Source organism: Orbicella faveolata, unplaced genomic scaffold (genome assembly GCF_042242905.1).
Source record: "Orbicella faveolata isolate gen_17 unplaced genomic scaffold, um_ofav_v1 contig_2, whole genome shotgun sequence".
NCBI lineage: Eukaryota > Metazoa > Cnidaria > Anthozoa > Scleractinia > Merulinidae > Orbicella > Orbicella faveolata.
Window position 1 is genome coordinate 12,393,638 of NW_028301547.1, and position 19,301 is coordinate 12,412,938.

Sequence of the window (19,301 nt, forward strand, 5' to 3'; positions counted from 1 at the left end):
CATAATGCAATGCAGGGCATTGGAGACTGGACTTTCCGACCATACCGCCATTTATTATGGTGTTTTGCTGTTTGGCCAAGTTAATTCAAGTGAAATCAGCTACATTGCAAAGATTTCAGCTAGCTTTTAAACACCTGCTGCTCCTTGAGAAAAATTCCAGACTTCATCCCATTTTTCAAGACTTTGCCTTTAATTTCCATACTTTTTCCTGGTCTGGAAAAGTAGTTTGCAAATTTCCAGACTTTTCCAAGGATTCAAGACTTTGTACGAACCCTGTCCAATGGAATTGGCTGAAAATCGGCAGGTATGTTCTAGGATACCTCCTTCGAAAAAGCGTGTCGGGCTTTGTTTAATTTCGCTTCTGTTTCAAAGTTATGGCCTCTTTTGTAGAAGGAAACGTCCGCATTAAAAAGTTTAGGAGGGTGTAGAAAAAAAACCAAACCACATCTGGAAAATTGCAGACATGATTTTTGAGGGTGATGCCTGAGAAAACATTTCTGATGTAAATCGCGCCGCTCCAATAATCCACACACGGAAGCGAACCAGTTTAAGCGAAGCAGTGTTTCTGGGTATTTCTTTTAATATCACTGCGACAATAACTTTTTAGAAAATTTCAAAAGATATGATTGTATTCTATAACTATTAAGCTTTCAGAAAATGTATAGGTTGATGGGGTTTTCTTTCAAAGCGCCAGCTTAAGAGCACAATTTCCAAACACTGTCAATCCACCTACCACGATACCTTAAAGGGTAAAGTTCGAAACGCATCGAAAAATATTTGGAAACCATTATTTGTGTTTAATTTAAGTTAGAATTCTACTAAAACAATTAGATTATTTGCTCTCGATTTCTATGACATGATAGTTGATTCATCCTTCAGCCTCATCAACTATCACCTCATAGAAATCTCGAGCTCATAATCTAATTGTTAATTAGAGTGTAGTGGCTGTCAGTCACCTATGAAATGGCGACTTTCTTTTGTATTCCCAACGTTTTGGAAGAACGTCGAAATGCAAATGAATAATTAAATTCCTGAGAAGACTAAAACAAGGGCATTTATGGTTTCTTAACTTTAAAAAACTATAAATTATTGAAAAAAACAGGTGCACACACGTAGACAACTGCAAATTTCCAATGACAGTTTAGTCTGTGCGATTTTGTTCAAGTGTAAAGTTTAATAATGTGTGGAAAGATAATTGGAAACTATTATTTTCATTTATTTCAGTTAGAATTCTCCTAAAACAATTAGATTATTTGCTCTCGATTTCTATGAGGTGATAGTTGGTTCGTCCTTCGGCCTCATCAAAGACTCAAAGAAAGCATATCTGCTGTGGATCCACTCGGCTATCACCTCATGGATCCACAGTTACTTGACAATGTTATGAGGAAATCCACGATCAACAACAGGACAGACGCATGAAAAACTGACATCAATTTGTTAAATTGATATGTCATTTTTGGCTGCATAATCAATGAATTTGTATTTCCTCTTATAGAGTGGTTTTCAATTTGAGTGTTAAAAGTAATGAGGTAATTTAATGGTTTAGGTTTTACTACAGTTTAAGATTGGCTGAGTAGTCTAACTGTAAAGTAATATTGCTTTGGTTTTGGTTTTATGACACTCCATTGACAACTGCTCTAAGCTTATAATAGTTAACTAATTGTTAGGGTTATTTAATTGTTTATCCACAATATTAAGTAGTTCTGAAACTGAAAAACTCTTGTAGGGAATTGCAATAAAGTATTTATGCATGAATGCATGCATGCATGCATGTATGAATGTATGCAGGTATGGCATTACAAGTCAAGAGACATTGACAGGCCATTACAAGGTCATCATTAAGATCATTTTCTGGACAAGAATGCTATTGTTGTCATTAAAATTTTTTTTGTCACTTATTCGTATTATAACAAACATGCATTGACAAAATAGATCATACCAGTAGGTCTAGTTACTTTGTGTTTCTTTCTCCTACACAGGGTAGCGCTTTTAGAGTATTTTTGTCCTAAACAGGGTCAGGATTTCAAACTCTTGGCGGCACCCCTATACCCAAACATGGGTCAAGTTGTCCCTCCGGGAGGTGTGTATGCATGTATGTACTCCTAACCAGTTGTAGAAGCTGTCGAACGAGTAAGCTTATAAACATTGGTAATCCAGATCCAGAATGATCCGTGACATGGTAAACAGTTCAAAATTTATAAATAATAATAATACAGTGCTGAAATAACCTCAGTTATATTAATATAGCAGATGTTTCGGGCCAAACCCCTCCTTAGTGCTAAGCTTAGTTTTGAATGGCACACGTCATTGACAAAATACTCAGTTACACGCGACTCTGACGGATAAGGCGGGTGAAAGCGCGTCAAGCTGTTTAAAAATAAAATCCACGTTTTGTAAGCTTAATTATAGTCTATCTTTTAAGTTTTGTAACAGGTAAGAATATAAAAGGATACTAGTATATAAACACATTGGTCAGTAATTACAGATATTCGATCATCTAAAGACCATGATACGCCTCCGGGATATGATGGTAAGCAGCTCAGTTTTATGGTCTCTAATGTCTTTAGTTCCCGAGCTCCGCAATCGTCCGCCATCTTACGGTTCAAAGCTAACCTCCATCCCAGGCTCTCTCTTCTCGTCTTCCACACCCCCAGCCTTGGCCGGGCAGCCTTAGGTGCTTAGGTGGGCTGGTAGCCTAGCCTGCGAACAGCCGCTGTTCGGGAAAAGAGCCCGCGCTCCTCCCCTCCCCACCCCCCCACCCCGCTCCCCTCGCCCCCTCCGAGCTCCGTAGACCGGACTCGAGAAAGCGGCGGAAATCGAGCCTAAGGCTAGCCTTTTGCGGGATTTTTTTTTGCGAATCGGTGGTTTTTTTAACCCGGAGATATAGGGTTTGTATACATGGAGATAGGGTAAACCTCCTAGAAGGGTAAACCTTCTAGAAGGGTAGCCTAACTTTCAGCCGCCTCTCCGCTTGCTGAGTCACTCGGGGAGAGAGACGACGTCACTCTCCCCGAGTGACTTAGCGAGCGGAGGAGGCGGCTGAAATTCAGGCTGCTAGGAGGATAACCCCCCTCTATTGTATTTCCCGGTTTCGTTCACATGCGAGACAGGGTTGATACCCTAGCAAGAGGGCAACAAAGGAGCCATAATCGTCCCCGATAATATCTCGGAGTCCTGAAAATTTTCCAACCATAATTTTTCATGATGCCCCATAAATAAATTAGAAAGAACAGGAGCGAGGGTAGAGCCCATAGCTACACCATCTATCTGGTCGTAGAAGGAACCTTAAGAGCTTCTGTCTGAGAGACCGGGGCAGACTTGGAAATGAAGGTCGGCCGATTTCGCTTAAAATTGGTACACAAAGTCGTTATGTGGACTTATGTAATATGCTTAAGTTTCAGGTTCAACGACCTTCTTTTAGCTGAGTTCTGGATATCAGCCCCTCAGGGGTCCCCAGAGGCAGATTTTTAGTGTAATTTGGGCCACTTTTCAATCTCTCTTTTAGCAACGTACAATTAATTTCAGACAAAACCAAAACCCTATTTGTAATGCCCTATCCTTAAGCTTCTATGGATAAAAACATTAGCTCACGGGAATTTTTCGTCAGCCTGTGGCTGTGATCGTAACTTGGTCCTATTTGAAGCATATGGGAAGCAACCGGAAATGGCCTGTTTTTCAGACCGCATATTTTCCATGCCCATGTTTTATATCGTGAAGTCTTAGTATCCCTGCAAAGTTCAGTCCTTAGTTTAGTAATACCAAGGAAAAAATACTAAGGTTGAGGAATTTTACTAAGAAAAAACTTACGAGTAGATGACTAACCAGGCCACTTCCGGTTAAAGTTTCAACAAAGCGTGTCTGTAAAAATCAGCCATTTGATTTCGATTAATACCTTCCTTTTCTTCTAAGTTGTGAATTAGAGACTCTGATCATGAAGTTAATTTTAACTGAAAAGACTTACCGTTAATCAGAAATTTTCATGTGATTTTTTTAAGACCGGTCAGATTTCGGTCTGGCGGCGGTTATAAATTTTGTGTAAGAAGTCTTGAAAATTACAGATAATGGAGTCGCTGGACTTCTTTGCTGAAGAAAACCAACTTATCAGTCACTCTAAATGCAGTCACAACGTCTCTCATGACACTACTTGAAAATCTCTTTGAACCTTAAGGAAATTTCGAATATATTTATAGCTAATTGTAAAATTAAATGCAGTCTCACTATCCCAGTCTATACGCAAGGTGTCTGCATAAATTCACTTACTATGAATGCTTACCTGGCTACAGGTGTAGAGGCATGCCCCTTTCTTATAATCCCTTAAAAGTGAAGCAACATTTAAAGCCTTAGCCCCGGCGATAAATTGATTGTCAGTGCGTCGTTGCGAGTAATGAAAATTCAGGTTGGTTCATACCGTACGTGACGAGTTCACGACACGCCAACTTATCTGAAGTTTGCTGGCTATGATTGTCTTGAAATTCATTTTTTTCTTGTCTAGATTTGTCTCCTTGATACTACAGAGAATGATTAGGTATAGAACTTGTATGAGAACCTGAAGAACGAATGGACATGTTACAGAATATTTATTCATACCCAGTCCCCCGGTGCAAACGGCCTTGGTATTATAAATTGAGGAAGTCCAAGATGGACCGTTTTCCCTGCCAAGTCGCTGAATGTCTGACTAAGTTACCAGAAAATTACTCATTGGCACACTTTCCCTTTCTCTATCAGGATTTTCCTTTTGTTGCTTTCTCAGTGCACAGAGATCCAGACTAAGTTGGTGTACTGCATATATCCAAAGATAGGGCAGGGGAGGAGTAGATTTTCCTTCAAAGACTACTGCTTATAGCACCCTAGTTGTAGGATTGCTGGCCCTTAACTCCGATTTCCATAATAAGAAGCTATAATCCCCAGGACGACCAGTATGCTTGGTGTAGGTGGTATGGTAAGTCGTCACAAAGTCCAGTGCGTCATGCCTGCTGGAGCTTAAATTGGTTATTGCTCTTCTTCCCTGGACAGGATGATAATCACCGGCTTTCATTTATACATCTGGGTGGAGAGAGACACTGTGAAAGAAAATTGCCTTTCCCAAGACGACATGACAGCGCCCTAGTAACCAGGAGCGCTCGATCCGGATTCCAGCCCGCTAACTATTAGGCCGCGATCGTGCTATGTGCTAGGCAGTTGCCAGTTTTGTATAGTATCCGAACGCGTTACTACGTTAAATGTTTACTTCAGTCTGTCGTAAATTGATAAAATGCAACCGTGAAATGAATATATGGGCAGCACGTGGACATCTTGCTGGCTGGATTGTTTATTTACAAGAAAAGAAACTATCTGCGATCAATTTAATTAAACTTACTAAATCAATTCAGTCTTTAAGCAAATTTGTTTCATTTGAGTGTGCTTGAAAGGCAGAGGAGCGAAAAAGTCTGGCTATTACAATTTAGTCTCCTGGAAAACTGAAAACATGATTATACAGTGTCTCGTTTAGAAAGAAGATGACATATGCGGGGCACGAGATAACAAGGCGCCAGAGCCTGCTGTGACTCTCCCATTAGCGACGTTAGATCGAGATGTTGCCCACCTGCTGGTCAAATTAAAGTGGGCACTGGTGGTAATAAACTGGCCACGTCCCATAGAGTTGAAAATTTCCCTGAATGGAAGTTAAAATATGAATTTAAGAAGATTGCCCACGTCACCGCCGAAAATTCACCCGTTTGAGTGACCAAAGTGGGCCATGTCAGCACCCTTTCCATCAAGGAGAAAAAAGAAATTGAAGACATCAAAGAAGGTTACCGCTGACGTTTCAGATAGCATATTTCAGGCGTTCGGCATTGTAATACCTATTGCATCCATAAATATCCCAGGTTAGAGTGACTGCATGCATGTTCATTAGACATAAATTTATTTTGCACGTTCAAAGATTTTTTTACACGCCTTAATGTCTTTAATTCGTTCCATTGGTTCAAGGATCGTTGTTCCATCATCATCTGCATACACATTTGAACAAAATATCTCTAACTTAAAATTGTCTACCCACCCACAATTCAATTTCTAACATTTTCGACACCATATTGTTTCACTTGAAAAGTCGAAAGGGCTTGGAGATGAATTAAGTAGTTTCACATGCCCAATATTAAATCACAGCGGAGATGCTTCGCGTGTCATGCTCAAACAACGTAATCTCCTGGCGAAAATAGGAAGTAATTTGGCCCTGTATTGTATCACGAGGCTTACTTACTTGCAATCTCTATCGTAACGCTGGTATTCTTATTTGGAATCGATACCAAAGAGGAGCTAGGACGGAAGCTTAAAGGAAAGCACCTTTGGGTGCGTCACAATTAAGTTGGAAATTTCGGCACCACTAGTCACACAGGGTATTTGTGATCTTCTGGCAGGGGAAAGGAGAAAAACACTCACGGCTTAAAATTCTAATCATGGTGAATAGTCAGCTATGAAGGCACGTGACGTTAGAATGTCATAAATTTCAAAACATCCGTCATATTGAATCCACCGGTGTGGATTTCATGACTATTCCATGAAATCAAAATATCGTTTTTGCCAGGTATAACAAAATTAAAAGAGAAGAGAAAGGGCACTAAAGGAATTAAAAGGTGCAAACAAACTATGTTTGTCCCAAAAAACCTTGACAACGTCAATAAAAAACAGAGAATCAGGTGAGAAAAGTCAAACTTAGGGTAATTATGCCTGACAAAGCAAGGTTGCGATGGAAACAAGGCAGAGTCCCATAAATAAGGCTTTTTTTTCTCAGCTTTTCCCACCTAACTTATACACTCTGTAAACAACTTGTTTCATTGTATTTTGATTACTTTTCTTCTTATCAACGTATAAAGTTTCCCCTCACCTTCCAGTCCCCTGGGTACAGGGTACAAATGCTACATAAAATTTAGTTTCAAATCCGTCAGTAGGAAAATTAATTTCTAGTTTATGGTTTGAAAATGTATATTTCCTTTAAATAATTTACTTTGGGATCATTGATTGTTTGTTAATTGTGCAGCTGGTGTCTAAAAATCTCTCCTAAAAAGTAATTAAGACAGGAAGTGCGTAGTAAGTAATTTCTCTAAAAGTGTTTCGTAGTAAAAAAGCCTCAACCTTAGTATTTTTTTCTTGGTATTACTAAACTAAGGGCTGAACTTTGCAGGGATACTAAGACTTCACGATATAAAACATGGGCATGGAAAATATGCGGTCTGAAAAACAGGCCATTTCCGGTTGCTTCCCATATGCTTCAAATAGGACCAAGTTATGATCACAGCCACAGGCTAACGAAACATTTCCGTGAGCTAATGTTTTTATCCATAGAAGCTTAAGGATAGGGCATTACAAATAGGGTTTTGGTTTTGTCTGAAATTAATTGTACGTTGCTAAAAGAGAGATTGAAAAGTGGCCCAAATTACACTAAAAATCTGCCTCTGGGGACCCCTGAGGGGCTGATATCCAGAACTCAGCTAAAAGAAGGTCGTTGAACCTGAAACTTAAGCATATTACATAAGTCCACATAACGACTTTGTGTACCAATTTTAAGCGAAATCGGCCGACCTTCATTTCCAAGTCTGCCCCGGTCTCTCAGGCAAAAGCTCTTAAAATAAAAAATGGGTCTGAGCGGTGGCTACGGAGAAAAGACTTTTAATTAAGCTCGGTGTTAATTAACTTAAGGTCGGGATTGTCATCAGAAATGTACCTGACCGCCAGGTCAATACATTCTTCAAGGGGTATGTTGGTAAAGAGACTCTATATCAAAAGAAACCATAAATTTACCATGCATAGTTAAACCTTGAATATCCTGGACAAAAGTAAAAGTGTCAGAGGCGCAATGTTCAGTTGGAATGTGCGGTGTTAGCAAATTGCACAGATGTTTAGCCAGGTTGTAGTTGTATGTTCCAATAGAAGACACAATAGGGCGGAATGGCGGGATGGAGTTGTGTCCACGTTCCTTGTGTATTTTTGGTAAGCTTATTTTTGGTAAGCCATCAATTCCCTTTGGGATAGATACTGTTATAAACATTACTGTCAAGGTGACCGCTTTTCTTTAATTTGCGGAGGAGTCGTTGTAGTTTGCCTTCTCTCAGTAGAGTGGGATCTTCCTTGATAGGTCGACATTTAGACGTGTCGCTGATGATTTTCAGGATGCCTTGGTCGTAATCAGCACGATCTAGAACAACAACCCCGATTACCTACGAGATATTATTTTACCGACGCTTTGTTGATGATACATTCTGCTTATTTCATTCAGAGAATCAAGCGCTACTAATTTTCGACTATATTAACTCTGAACACCCTAACATCACATTAAGTATGGAAAAAGAAACAGATCACAAAATACCTTTCTTAGATGTTCTGATCAACAACGACACTCATTTTCCTGTTACTAGCGTCGTTGAGTACTAAACTTTAATGAACACAAAGATCCAACACTACAACGAGCACATGGCGGACCTGATCAGAAAACGCGTAGATCTGACGTAATAACACCTAAACGAGGTACAGACGTGCCCAGACTCTTATAGGCGGGAGTACAAATATACCACAAGCGTTTACCGTAAGAAAACCTTCACGGGCTTATTGACTAATTACTTAAGTTTTACATCGCATTCCTACAAACTGGGTCTCATTCGCACGCTTGTTGATAGAGCCTACAAGATCAACAACACTTGGTTGGGTTTTCACGAGGACATCATGAAACTTACCAATATACTTCAAAAGAATCTTTTTTCAGTCCATCTAGTTGAAAATATTATTAATCGTTATCTCACATTTACTCGTCAGGATTATAATCCCCCGGCTTCCGTCTCCGAAACTACACGTGCCTTTTACTTTAAACTACCTTACATTGGTCCCTTTTCTATCATCACGCAAAACATGGTTCGCCACTTTGCCAAACATTATTGAAATGAAATGAAATGAAAACTTTTATAAATAAACTCGTTTGTAGTTGTTACCGATGACCCTGAGTTCTGTATGGGAACAACCCTGCTCTGCATTGACACTCCTTCCCTTCGGCAGCATTTTGTACCATTTAGGTAAACTAGTTATCAACCATAAAGCCACTGGAAATTTCACGAGTTTTCTCATAAGGCACTTTGATTTTCCACTCTTGACCTGAGCAATCTAGACTAGGACATAAAACAGGACTGCGGACTACGGACTGGGTATAAAACACGGGCTCAGGTATAAAACGCGGACTGCGAACTAAATGCGGCATACCGACTGCAGACTGGGAATAAAACACGGACAAAGGTACAAAATGTCGATTCTCCTGCCAAGTGACCACGGTGCATGAAGGAAATGATCTTTTTGAGCGATAAATGTTATTTGGTAAGGCTGCGCACGTGCTATCACCCCAAGATGACCGGCATTGGAGGTAAGGGCTGCGATTGTTTCACATTAATTCTTCTTCACGGCAATGCTTTAATGTTTCAACTGATATTCCTAAAACAGTAAAAAATATACTAGGAGGTTTAAAGTTCTGTTCTCGTAGAGTTTCGATTATTATGATAGTAGGAGCAATAATCGGGGACGGAGACCGTAAGTCTTAGGATCCGCGCGCACCTATGATATGAGACAATTTTACTATTTTTAGAACTAATTATATAGCTCCATCGAAATCCAATATTGCCAACAGACCTATTTTTTATTTATTTTTGCAAACTGTCCAAATTCAAAATAAATTGGATAGTTTTTGTTCGAAAGTTCAGTTTAGCTTTGAACAAACTGTCCAATTTGAGAAAAATCTGGATACTTTCCATCAACCAATGAAATGTCAAGATAAATAAAAGAACCGAGTATTGGCCAATTAGGTTGCAGCTATTATCACTGCCATTACATATTAAACGTCACTGAGCGATTGTAGCTCGCTAAGTTTTCTTATGTTTTGATAATGGCGGAATTTCCCGACTTTTCTCTCCACCTTTTTGACGTCTAAACTTTCAAATGGAGTCTTCAGCTAGGTTTCCAGAGATAGATGCTACTGATTTACTCGAGATGAGGGAGGATAATCAGAACAAGAACACTCAAAGTAGCTAAAACCTGTGTTAAAGTGTTTGACCTGTGACGTGCTGAGCAAAGCGAAGTGAGAAATACTGTACTTTAGCGGATAAAGTATTTGCCTTGTTCATCTGTTTTTGGATCCTATATAATTAATAGGTAATAGGACTACATGCTTGTCCAAATTGGAAATAATTGGACCGTAAGTCTCGGGATTCGCGCGCACCTATGATATGGGACAACTTCACTATTTTTAGAACAAATTGCGCCATCCTGACGTCATATATCCGCGCGGATTCACGCACGTGTCGGGGGCTCTCGCGTGGATGTTGTTACGTTGTGTGATCAAATGGTGAGAGTTGAAAGATTCTTTTGCGCATTTTTCACAGCGATGGTAGGGAATAAGGCAGGGAATACGAACCAGGGCGCTTATATGTAGTTTTATGCTCTGAGCTAACGGAAAAGGTGGGTTTTTCAGGGTCGAAAACAAGACTTCAATCTCGCGCTGGGAATGAATACTAAGATCTGCTCACGCTAGTTGTAAGCTTACGCGTATGTTTTTGCGTTTGTTCTGACTTAAGAATATAGCAAGAAAACTCTACACTCTGGTATCGAGTTAATTTGTGAGTTTCTCAGACAATGGTTCATGATAACCAAAACCTGTTTTGACGGTTTCTTATCGTTTCTGCTTGTTTGGTGAGTTTGCAAAAGTTTTTGAAAGGAAAGTCTGACGCGTACAATTAGCTCATTTGCATAGTGCAGCTCGTGCACTTTCAAGTCCGAGTCGGTGTTTGAATTGTCAACAAATCTTGACAAAGATTTCTTTCGTTATCTTTTGTGCTGAGATGCTGTAGCAAATTTCACGAACGCAAAAAAGGCTACTAACATCATGTGTGTTTCTTCAACATGGGCATAGTGAAGTTTTACACTGCGAAAATGAAAATAGACAAGGAGTTTTGATAGCTCGATCAACAAACTCGAAATCGTTATCCCAAGTTGATTAAAGAAAGCGTCATCGTAACTTTGCTCATTATTTCTGCTTTATTCACATATTTCCAGCTTAGCTTTTATATGTTCTCAAACATTTATCAATCTTAAACATATTTAAAAACCATAGAGTTATTGTTTGAGTTCGATGTACGCTTTCACACGAAAGAGCGCCGGAAGTACAATTTGTCATGTTTAGTGGGCGCTCTCATTCATTGACAACAGAGAATTTACTGAATTTTTACACGAATAAAACTGAGCAGTATTTAAGGACGTAAAGTTATTGGGCCTCGGATGAAACATCAAGCGTTGCTTAAAATTCAAGCGAAACTCAAACTAGCAATTATTTGTTTTACTTTTCGGTCGCGATAGACTGACAAATTCCTCGCAAGTGTGTGGCAAGAGGAGCTAGGAAACTATGAAGCCCTGAAGCTCTGCTATATCTAAATATATCCAGCTAGTTTTTTGTTGTGTAATGGAAAAGCTGTTAATCTTCAACATATGTGAAATTTAAAGTGGAGTAATGTACAGCTCATGTAAAAGAAGCATCCGTCGGGACACAACTTGGTCAGCGATATATATGAGCTTACAGCGGAACATACCTAATTTTGACACTGTCTTACTTCACTCAAACTGGAGCAGCTTACGACGAAAATACTTAAGCAAAATTCCAACAGACGTGAACGCGTTGAGTTGTGGGCCAAAAACATGAAAGTTTTCGGGAATTTCGGACGCCACTTCCTCCGCGCGACATCCGCAAAAATCCTCGCAGCATGTACGCGCGTGTGCCGCAGGCGATGGCGCAATTTGTTCTTAAAATAGAATTATTGTCCCATATCATGGGGACAACCCTAATACTAGAAATAGCGCGCGCTTACGGTCTCCGTCCCCGATTATGGCTCCTGGTTTAGAATAGAATACCCTTACCAATTACCTTTACCGCGTGTGCTTGGTGTTTTGTGGCGGCCATTTTGAATTTTTAACGCGCGCGCGGTCTGCTAGTGCGAGGTCTGGAACCGAAAATACGGAAATCGCTCGGAGCCTGTTCGGAGCCTGCTCGGCGCTCTGAGAAAATGACTTTATTATCCTCAGTGAGCGATCGGCTCCTCCGAGAATTTGCGAATTTTCCCACCCGTCCCAGACTTCTTAAATTTCGGTTCCAGGCCTCGCAATAGCAGACCGCGCGCGTATTAAAAATTCAAAATGGCCGCCACAAAACACAAAACACGCGCGATAAGGTCTGCGCGATAAAGTAGGTTGATTTTTAATTCATATTCTAAACGGATGTGAGGGTTCCCTGTGCGACGGCAACGAGAACGTCACCAAATAAAAGGTTAATGAGCAAAACAATAGCTGTTCTTGTGCGTTATAAATTTCTGTATATTTCAATGCCGTCCTCTGCAAAACAACAATGTGAAATGACCAAGTTTTGTGTCGTATACGGAACGGGAACGACGACGGCTAATTTTTTGCATTCCCATTTTGTACCTTTGTCCATGTATACCTGAGTCTAACCTGCGATCATACCCTCCCTTTTTTATATTCGCCTTTTTCTCTTCTCCCTTCCCCCCCAACCCACCCCCCCAAAAAAGACGCCTGATCGCAAGTTAACCTGAGTCCGCAGTTCGCAGTTCGCCGTCCGCAGTCCGCAGTCCGCAGTCCGCAGTCCGCAGTCCGCAGTCCGCAGTCCGCAGTCCGCAGTCCGCAGTCCGCAGTCCGCAGTCCGCAGTCCGCAGTCCGCAGTCCGCAGTCCGCAGTCCGCAGTCCGCAGTCCGCAGTCCGCAGTCCGCAGTCCGCAGTCCGCAGTCCGCAGTCCGCAGTCCGCAGTCCGCAGTCCGCAGTCCGCAGTCCGCAGTCCGCAGTCCGCAGTCCGCAGTCCGCAGTCCGCAGTCCGCAGTCCGCAGTCCGCAGTCCGCAGTCCGCAGTCCGCAGTCCATATTTTATACTGACCGGAGTAGACCCAGATCTCGAAACAGTCGCATTTGAATCATGCCCTTGATTATCAATGACAAGATTGAGGATTCGACATTCCGTTCTTTCGCCGATTTTGCGGTTAAACATCCGCAGTTCAAGGTAATGTATACTTTTGTTTTGTTTGCAGGCGCCCGAATTATTAAACTTGAGCGTTCGCGCGAAAATCAGCGTACAATAAGCTCTGCAGCTTTAAAATTAGAGCATAAAGGAGGAATAAATACCTGGCTTCACACTAGAGCTTGTTATTATAATCTAAGCGCACTTTGAGCCTACTTTAAGAGTGAAGGGATAAATGTACTTACTTGGATTAGTGACCGTAGTGAATTAATGTATGACTGATTTTACTGCGGAAATGCTTCGAGTAATGCACCTATCTTTGTCAAGCCCGAGGAGGGGGACGGGTCGGGCATAGGGTGGGGATTTTGACATTTTCTAAAAAAATTTATCAAAATCCCCACCCCTGACCAAAAAAAAAAGTTGTCGAAAGTATCAAAATCTCTCACCCTGGGGCAAGGGAAGGCGGTCATACACCCTTCAGTCCTTGTTGCACACAAGAGGAAAGCAATAAATAACGTACCAAAGACTCTTTGAACATTTATACAGAACATTAACAAATGGTTTACTTCTTTTCTGCTGTTTGTAACAAACTGCATTAAAACATTACTGAACAGTAACAAATAGTTTACTTCTTTTCTGCTATTTGTAATTGAAAGATCAATATTAAATCTATGGCTATGGGCATTAAAATCGAAAATTTTTGGCTTAGAAAGCAAAGAAACACATTTTCACTCACCTTCCGATCAGCCATTGCTCACAAACGTAGGAAATTCATCCAAATGCCTATCCAAGATGGCGGCTCATTTCCAGACTCTCCCCATTATTCAAGATGACGACCATGCCAAAATTCCCCACCCTGGGGACATGATGTCTGATCAAAATCCCTACCCTGGGGATATACGTTACTGTCAAATTCCCATGGGTTGCCCCAGCCCCCCCCACCACTCGGGCTAGACATTGATAGGTGTGTAATGAAAGTTCCAATTTAATTGTGTGACAGTTTATCCTATTTTTAAGTTGCGTGATTCAGGAAATCTCGGAATAATAGAAATCGGAAGCATGTGTCTGACAGTCTCAATTAGTTCAGTCGATGATTACCAGGTAATTAGCACCAGATTGTAAACGCATTCCATCTTATCAACAAAACATGTAAGTTTGCGTGTCAGGTAATATTCCGTGATCAAAGAAACTGTTTAGAAAAGTTTGTAAGCCAATCAAATTAGGTTTCACTAAGTTTTAAGGAGTGCCGTATGTTGAGTCTTTTTAGTACAAGTACACAGTTAGAGCAAGAGAGGAAAGCGAACCTTGTGATCTTAAAATAAACTTGTGAAGTTTGTGAAGAACGGCCCGTTGAGTCTTGGCATTTGCACAAAGGTACATAATATACTCTGTCATCGTGTGTGAAGCCAAGTTTTTTGAAGTGTGACTTGAGATTTTCAAGTGCACTTGAGTCAAGTGCTTACTTGAAACTAACTTAGCTTCCAGTGTGAAGCCAAGTATTATCTAGGTTACTTCATACTAGAATAAACATCTTCACTTCTTTTGTGCCCGGCATGCCCAATCGAGTAGTTTATGTTACACGTCATCCTGGATAAATTTTGGGTTTAATCTTTATCAATTTTGTGAAAGAAATATCCCTAAAACAAAATTCTACATAGTGACCCCTAATTAACTTTTTGTGTCATGTTTCCTGGACTGGGGTGCTTGTCGGAAATTTTTCAAAGAACCCCTAAGAGGTACCAAGATCCTGTTTTGTGGGTGTGGCTTGAAGTTTTATTTACTCCTAAGAGGTACCAATTCTAAAACAACACATTATCTCCTGTCATATTTTTTTAGCTCAATACCCTAAAAGGTACTGCAAAAGCTCCGCTGTGGACCTTTTGAGGCTAAACACCTTAAGAGGTACCAAAACTGCTTTTTTAACCCCTAAAAGGTATGACGAGCACCCCCGTCCCTTTTTATATGGAGCTCCCCCTCCTGGGGTATTTCCCTTCCTGCCAACAACCAGGCTAGGGGTCAGTAAAGGCTTTAACCAAGGCAAAAAACTTGGGTTGCTTCAAACTAATTCTTCAGAAATAACTTTGAAGGAGAAAGTTTGAGAATGTAACTCATACCTACAAGTGAGAGGTTATCCAGATATTCTGGTAAATAAATTAGTCCTCTCAGAAGTGAAATTTGGCTCTCTAACAGATGGGAAAATGCACAAGAAAATTCTACATTTTATCACTCAATAAGGGAAGTGTAACAATGTCAATTTATGCATGTTTAGCTTACATCTACAATCCTGGATGTGTCCACTCACTTCACTTGATGTACACTCGCTTTACAAGATTAAACATTGTGTTGAGAGGCTCCAGTGCTTCATTGTCTGTCTTAGTAGATACATTGCAGGGAGTAGTGTGCATTTTCTAAGGAGTATGCACCAAACTGAATGTTCATAATTTGAGTGCTGAAGGCACGAACTGCTTGATGAAGGTTAGGGGACATTTAGGGGACATGCCAGCAGGAAATTTCTATTTTGGGGGCTCAGAAATGCCATTTCCCATGTTTTTCAGGGAACAGTTTTTTTCAAAATTAACAAGTTTTGACTTTGAAGTTCTTGCAGATGTGTGGTTCAAAATAATTTTTCAACACCACTGACAACTGAAAAATGTTGAACATTTAGTAACTTATGTTGTTTTAATGCCAACCTTTGGACTTAAGAGACTAGGGACTGTCGTTCCTGTTGATTTAATTATAAAAGACCCGTTTGCCAATAAACATGTTTATAAATTTGCTGGATTTCCGGAGGTATGCACTTACAGAGATGCATATATAGTTGCTATGCCCCTGTCAATACTACCCACCTGCATTGCCTATTTAAGGACGTTTGCACTAAAATTTTTCAGTCCATAGATTTTTTAAATTTTTACTGCAGTCAGATAGTGAGTTACTTGTGTCAGAAATGCCAATAAAATTGGGGGTCACAGACTTCGTTTGAGATAAAGCATGTAGAAAACTACCCTGATTTTGAAAAATTGGTGCACGTAATTCAGTGTGGGGTTTATAGTTAAAAATATCGAAGGTGAGTCAACGGAGGCAAGCAATCTTAGTCATATTTGGTAGAAGTGGATCTGTTGCAGAAATAAATCCAAATGTTGCCTACGTTTTCACAAAACTTAATCCTTCAAGAGGCATTTGAAACTGCCGCACAGATAAACGGAGAGCTAAAAATAACGGAATTTGATGGTGCATTTTGCAAAAAATTCAAACTTCTAATTGATAGATTTTCTTCATTTTTTGCTAAACGTAGAAAATCGGTAGAGAAAATGATCCATCAAAAGAAAAATAGGGATCACCGAACGTCCCAGATCGTTAAATCCAGGCAAAGCTATAGCAATGGCCATCTGCTGTATCATTGTTCATTTTATTATTTAGCGCGTGGATCAATGCATGACGTGGCGTGTGAATTTGTGTGTGTAACACTCCAAAAGCACATGGTTTTTATTATCACACACTTCATGTGAGTCACACTAAATATATATCATCTAACCACGACTTCGTGTAAGTCGCACGGGATATAACATCTCCCCCTTTTTGCAGTTGTCTACACAGTCCACATACAATAAAATAATAACGCAGGATGGCAAAATCCAATTCAATGTTCCAGAGTCTTTGAATCAATCAGAACCAAAGTCTTGAGACTTAATGTGACTAATTAATGTTTAAAACTAGTGGGTTAGTAGGTTAGTATGCTCATAACAAAATATCAAAGTTTATCTAATTAATACTGCAGTTCAACTCAATTGCATATTCTAAATGCTTCTGGTGTCCGATCAAAATTAATGTAAACATGTCACGTGACGTAATCAGTCAAATAAGCAGGTCGACGTCGCTCTCGTCTAGGCCTAGATGACTGTACTCTGGGAGTAGGAGAGCTGGAAGTAGAACCTTCTTCTGTCTGAACTGTAGGAAGCTCTTCCAACTGTTGGTTGGCATGCCCTAATGATCCGTTTGCAACAGTCTCTTCAGCAGAATCACTTTGTTCAGGGATGGCTTGGACTGGACTGCTGGACTGGACTGTGCTTGGATTGCCAGAATTCATAAGTAGTGTTTCTCTCCAATCCTCACTATCTTCTCCTTTGGCACCTTCCTCATGCATGATAGCATTAGCCAATTTAAACTGGCTTGAATCTCGGGTTATCTCACGACCATCTGTAACTCGCCTTGCCATGATCGTCGAACCACTAATTCTGATAACTGTGTAGAAGATAGGCTCATAGGCGGTCGACCATTTATTCACCTTCTTTTGTCTAAGTAGGACATAGTCTCCCACACAGAAGTTGTGTTCTTTGATATTCACGCCATCGCGTCTCATCTTCTCTTTATATACTCGGTCTTTCTCATCGATCAGCTCATCCTGCTCACTTCTTTCTCTTGGTACTGTGTGATCAAGTTTGGTCCTAATAGGCCTATTCGACATAGCTTGGTATGGAGTAACCCCAGTGGCAGGGTGAGGTGTGTCCCTATATGCCATCAACATATCACAGACAGCCATATTCCTGTCAAGTCCAGTTTTTCCCTGGAGATGGGCGATTTGTTCCGTCTTGTTTAACACTTGCATAAACCGTTCCACCTGGCCGTTGGCTCGGGGGTGTTCTGGTGTCACACGATGATGATCAAAACCCTCTTCTTTTGCAAAGGTTGCAAACTCTTTCGAATTAAATGGCGGACCATTGTCAGACTGCACTCGTTTGGGTACACCGTGATGAGCAAACATTTTCTTCAACTTCTCTTTAGTCGGCTTCACTGCTGTTGAGGACACCACCTCTACTTCCGGGTATCGGGTTCTTTGATCAATTGCTACCAAGTTGTAATGACCGTCTGGGTAAGGTCCTCCGAAATCGATTGAAATCTCTTCCCAAGGTTCCTTCGGGATCACCGATGGTTTGATAGGTTCTTGTCTGCGATCTTTGGTAGTAACTTGACAGTCAAAACAATGACCTATCATTTGGTCAATCATCGCATTCATGCCGGGGAACCAATACTTAGCCCTAAGCATCTGTTTCGTCTTGGTGGTTCCCAGATGTCCCAGCTTGTGGGCTGATCTGATGACTTTCTGCTGTAACACCATTGGTAAAACAATTCTTTCCATTCTGAATATCAGACCTTGTGCTTCGTAAATTTCGTCCTTAATCGGGTAGAATGGTGCCAGGTCAGCATCCTTCTTGCTGGTCTCCCAATTACCTTTCCTGATAGTTTGGCTCAGTTTTTGCAAAGCTCTATCACGATGTGGTTCTTCTCTAACTCTGTCTAGCACCACTGCATGCTCCGTTTCAATGCTTGCCTTCAAAATCTTCTCAGTGTCATTGTTTCCAACAACTGGTAATGGGTGCCTTGACAAGAAATCTAGAGGGTCAGCTTCATCTTTACCAGGCTCGTATTTCATTTCAAAGTCCACATCCTGCATGTCCATCACCCATTTCTCGATCCGGGGGGGAAGCTTCGCCGTTGGCTTATTAAACAATGGCAGGAGTGGTTTGTGTGCAGTAATAATCGTAAACCTGGGTGCACCAAGAAGGTAGATAGAAAATCGATCCTTGGCCCATTTAACACATAAAGCATCCTTCTCTGTCTGGCTATACCTCTTTTCCACATCAGTCAGAGTACGACTTATGAAATGCACTGGTTGCCAGCCCCTGGCAGATTGCTGAAAAAGGCCAGCTGATAAACCTTCATTGTAACTAGCTTCGACTCTCACCATGATTGGTAGCTTGGGGTTGAAGAATGCCGTTGTATCCTTGCTGGAGATGTTGGCTTTCAATTCTTCAAATGCATCATCTTCCTCTCTTCCCCAGTGAAACTTAGCCTCCTTGTGAGTAAGCTCTCTCAGTGGTTTCGTGAGCGAAGCATACCGAGGTATAAATTTGGATAGATAACCAGTCATACCAAGGAAACTTCTTACCTCTGCCTTCGATTGAGGGGGTTTGCACTCATGGATGGCCCGTACCTTCTCCGGTGTAGGTCTTAAATCACCCTGGCCAAATTGGTAACCATAGAAGGTGATTTGTTTCTGGCCAAATTCACACTTAGGCTCGTTGAAGGTGATTCCATAATCTTCAGCTTTCTGAAATACTGACTCCAGTGTTTCATTGTGTTCCTTCCAATTGCTCGCTCCAATCAAGATGTCATCCCTCTGGTTAAGACATTGGGGAATGTCGCCAAAAATTCTGTACATTGCCTCATCAAATAGATCTTGTGATGCCTTTGCACCAAATACAAGCCTTTTAGGTCTGAAATTA

The 19,301-nt window shown here is 40.9% G+C and overlaps 2 protein-coding genes across 3 annotated transcripts in view; one reads left to right on the plus strand and one right to left on the minus strand.

The window, feature by feature from the left end:
* The window catches only part of LOC110051989 (general transcription factor 3C polypeptide 4-like), a 44,416-nt gene extending 41,777 nt beyond the window's left edge, over positions 1 to 2,639 (minus strand). For both annotated transcript variants that reach the window (XM_020758117.2, XM_020758110.2), the window contains exon 1: positions 2,454 to 2,639. In XM_020758117.2, the coding sequence (XP_020613776.2) occupies positions 2,454 to 2,594 (141 nt within the window). In that variant the 5' untranslated portion in view covers positions 2,595 to 2,639. The remainder of the gene's footprint in view (positions 1 to 2,453) is intronic.
* A 10,285-nt stretch (positions 2,640 to 12,924) lies between these two features.
* The window catches only part of LOC110063502 (protein N-terminal asparagine amidohydrolase-like), a 73,047-nt gene continuing 66,670 nt past the window's right edge, over positions 12,925 to 19,301 (plus strand). Inside the window, exon 1 of the mRNA XM_089289631.1 lies at positions 12,925 to 13,062. Coding sequence (XP_089145757.1) covers positions 12,979 to 13,062 — 84 coding nt within the window. The 5' untranslated portion in view covers positions 12,925 to 12,978. The remainder of the gene's footprint in view (positions 13,063 to 19,301) is intronic.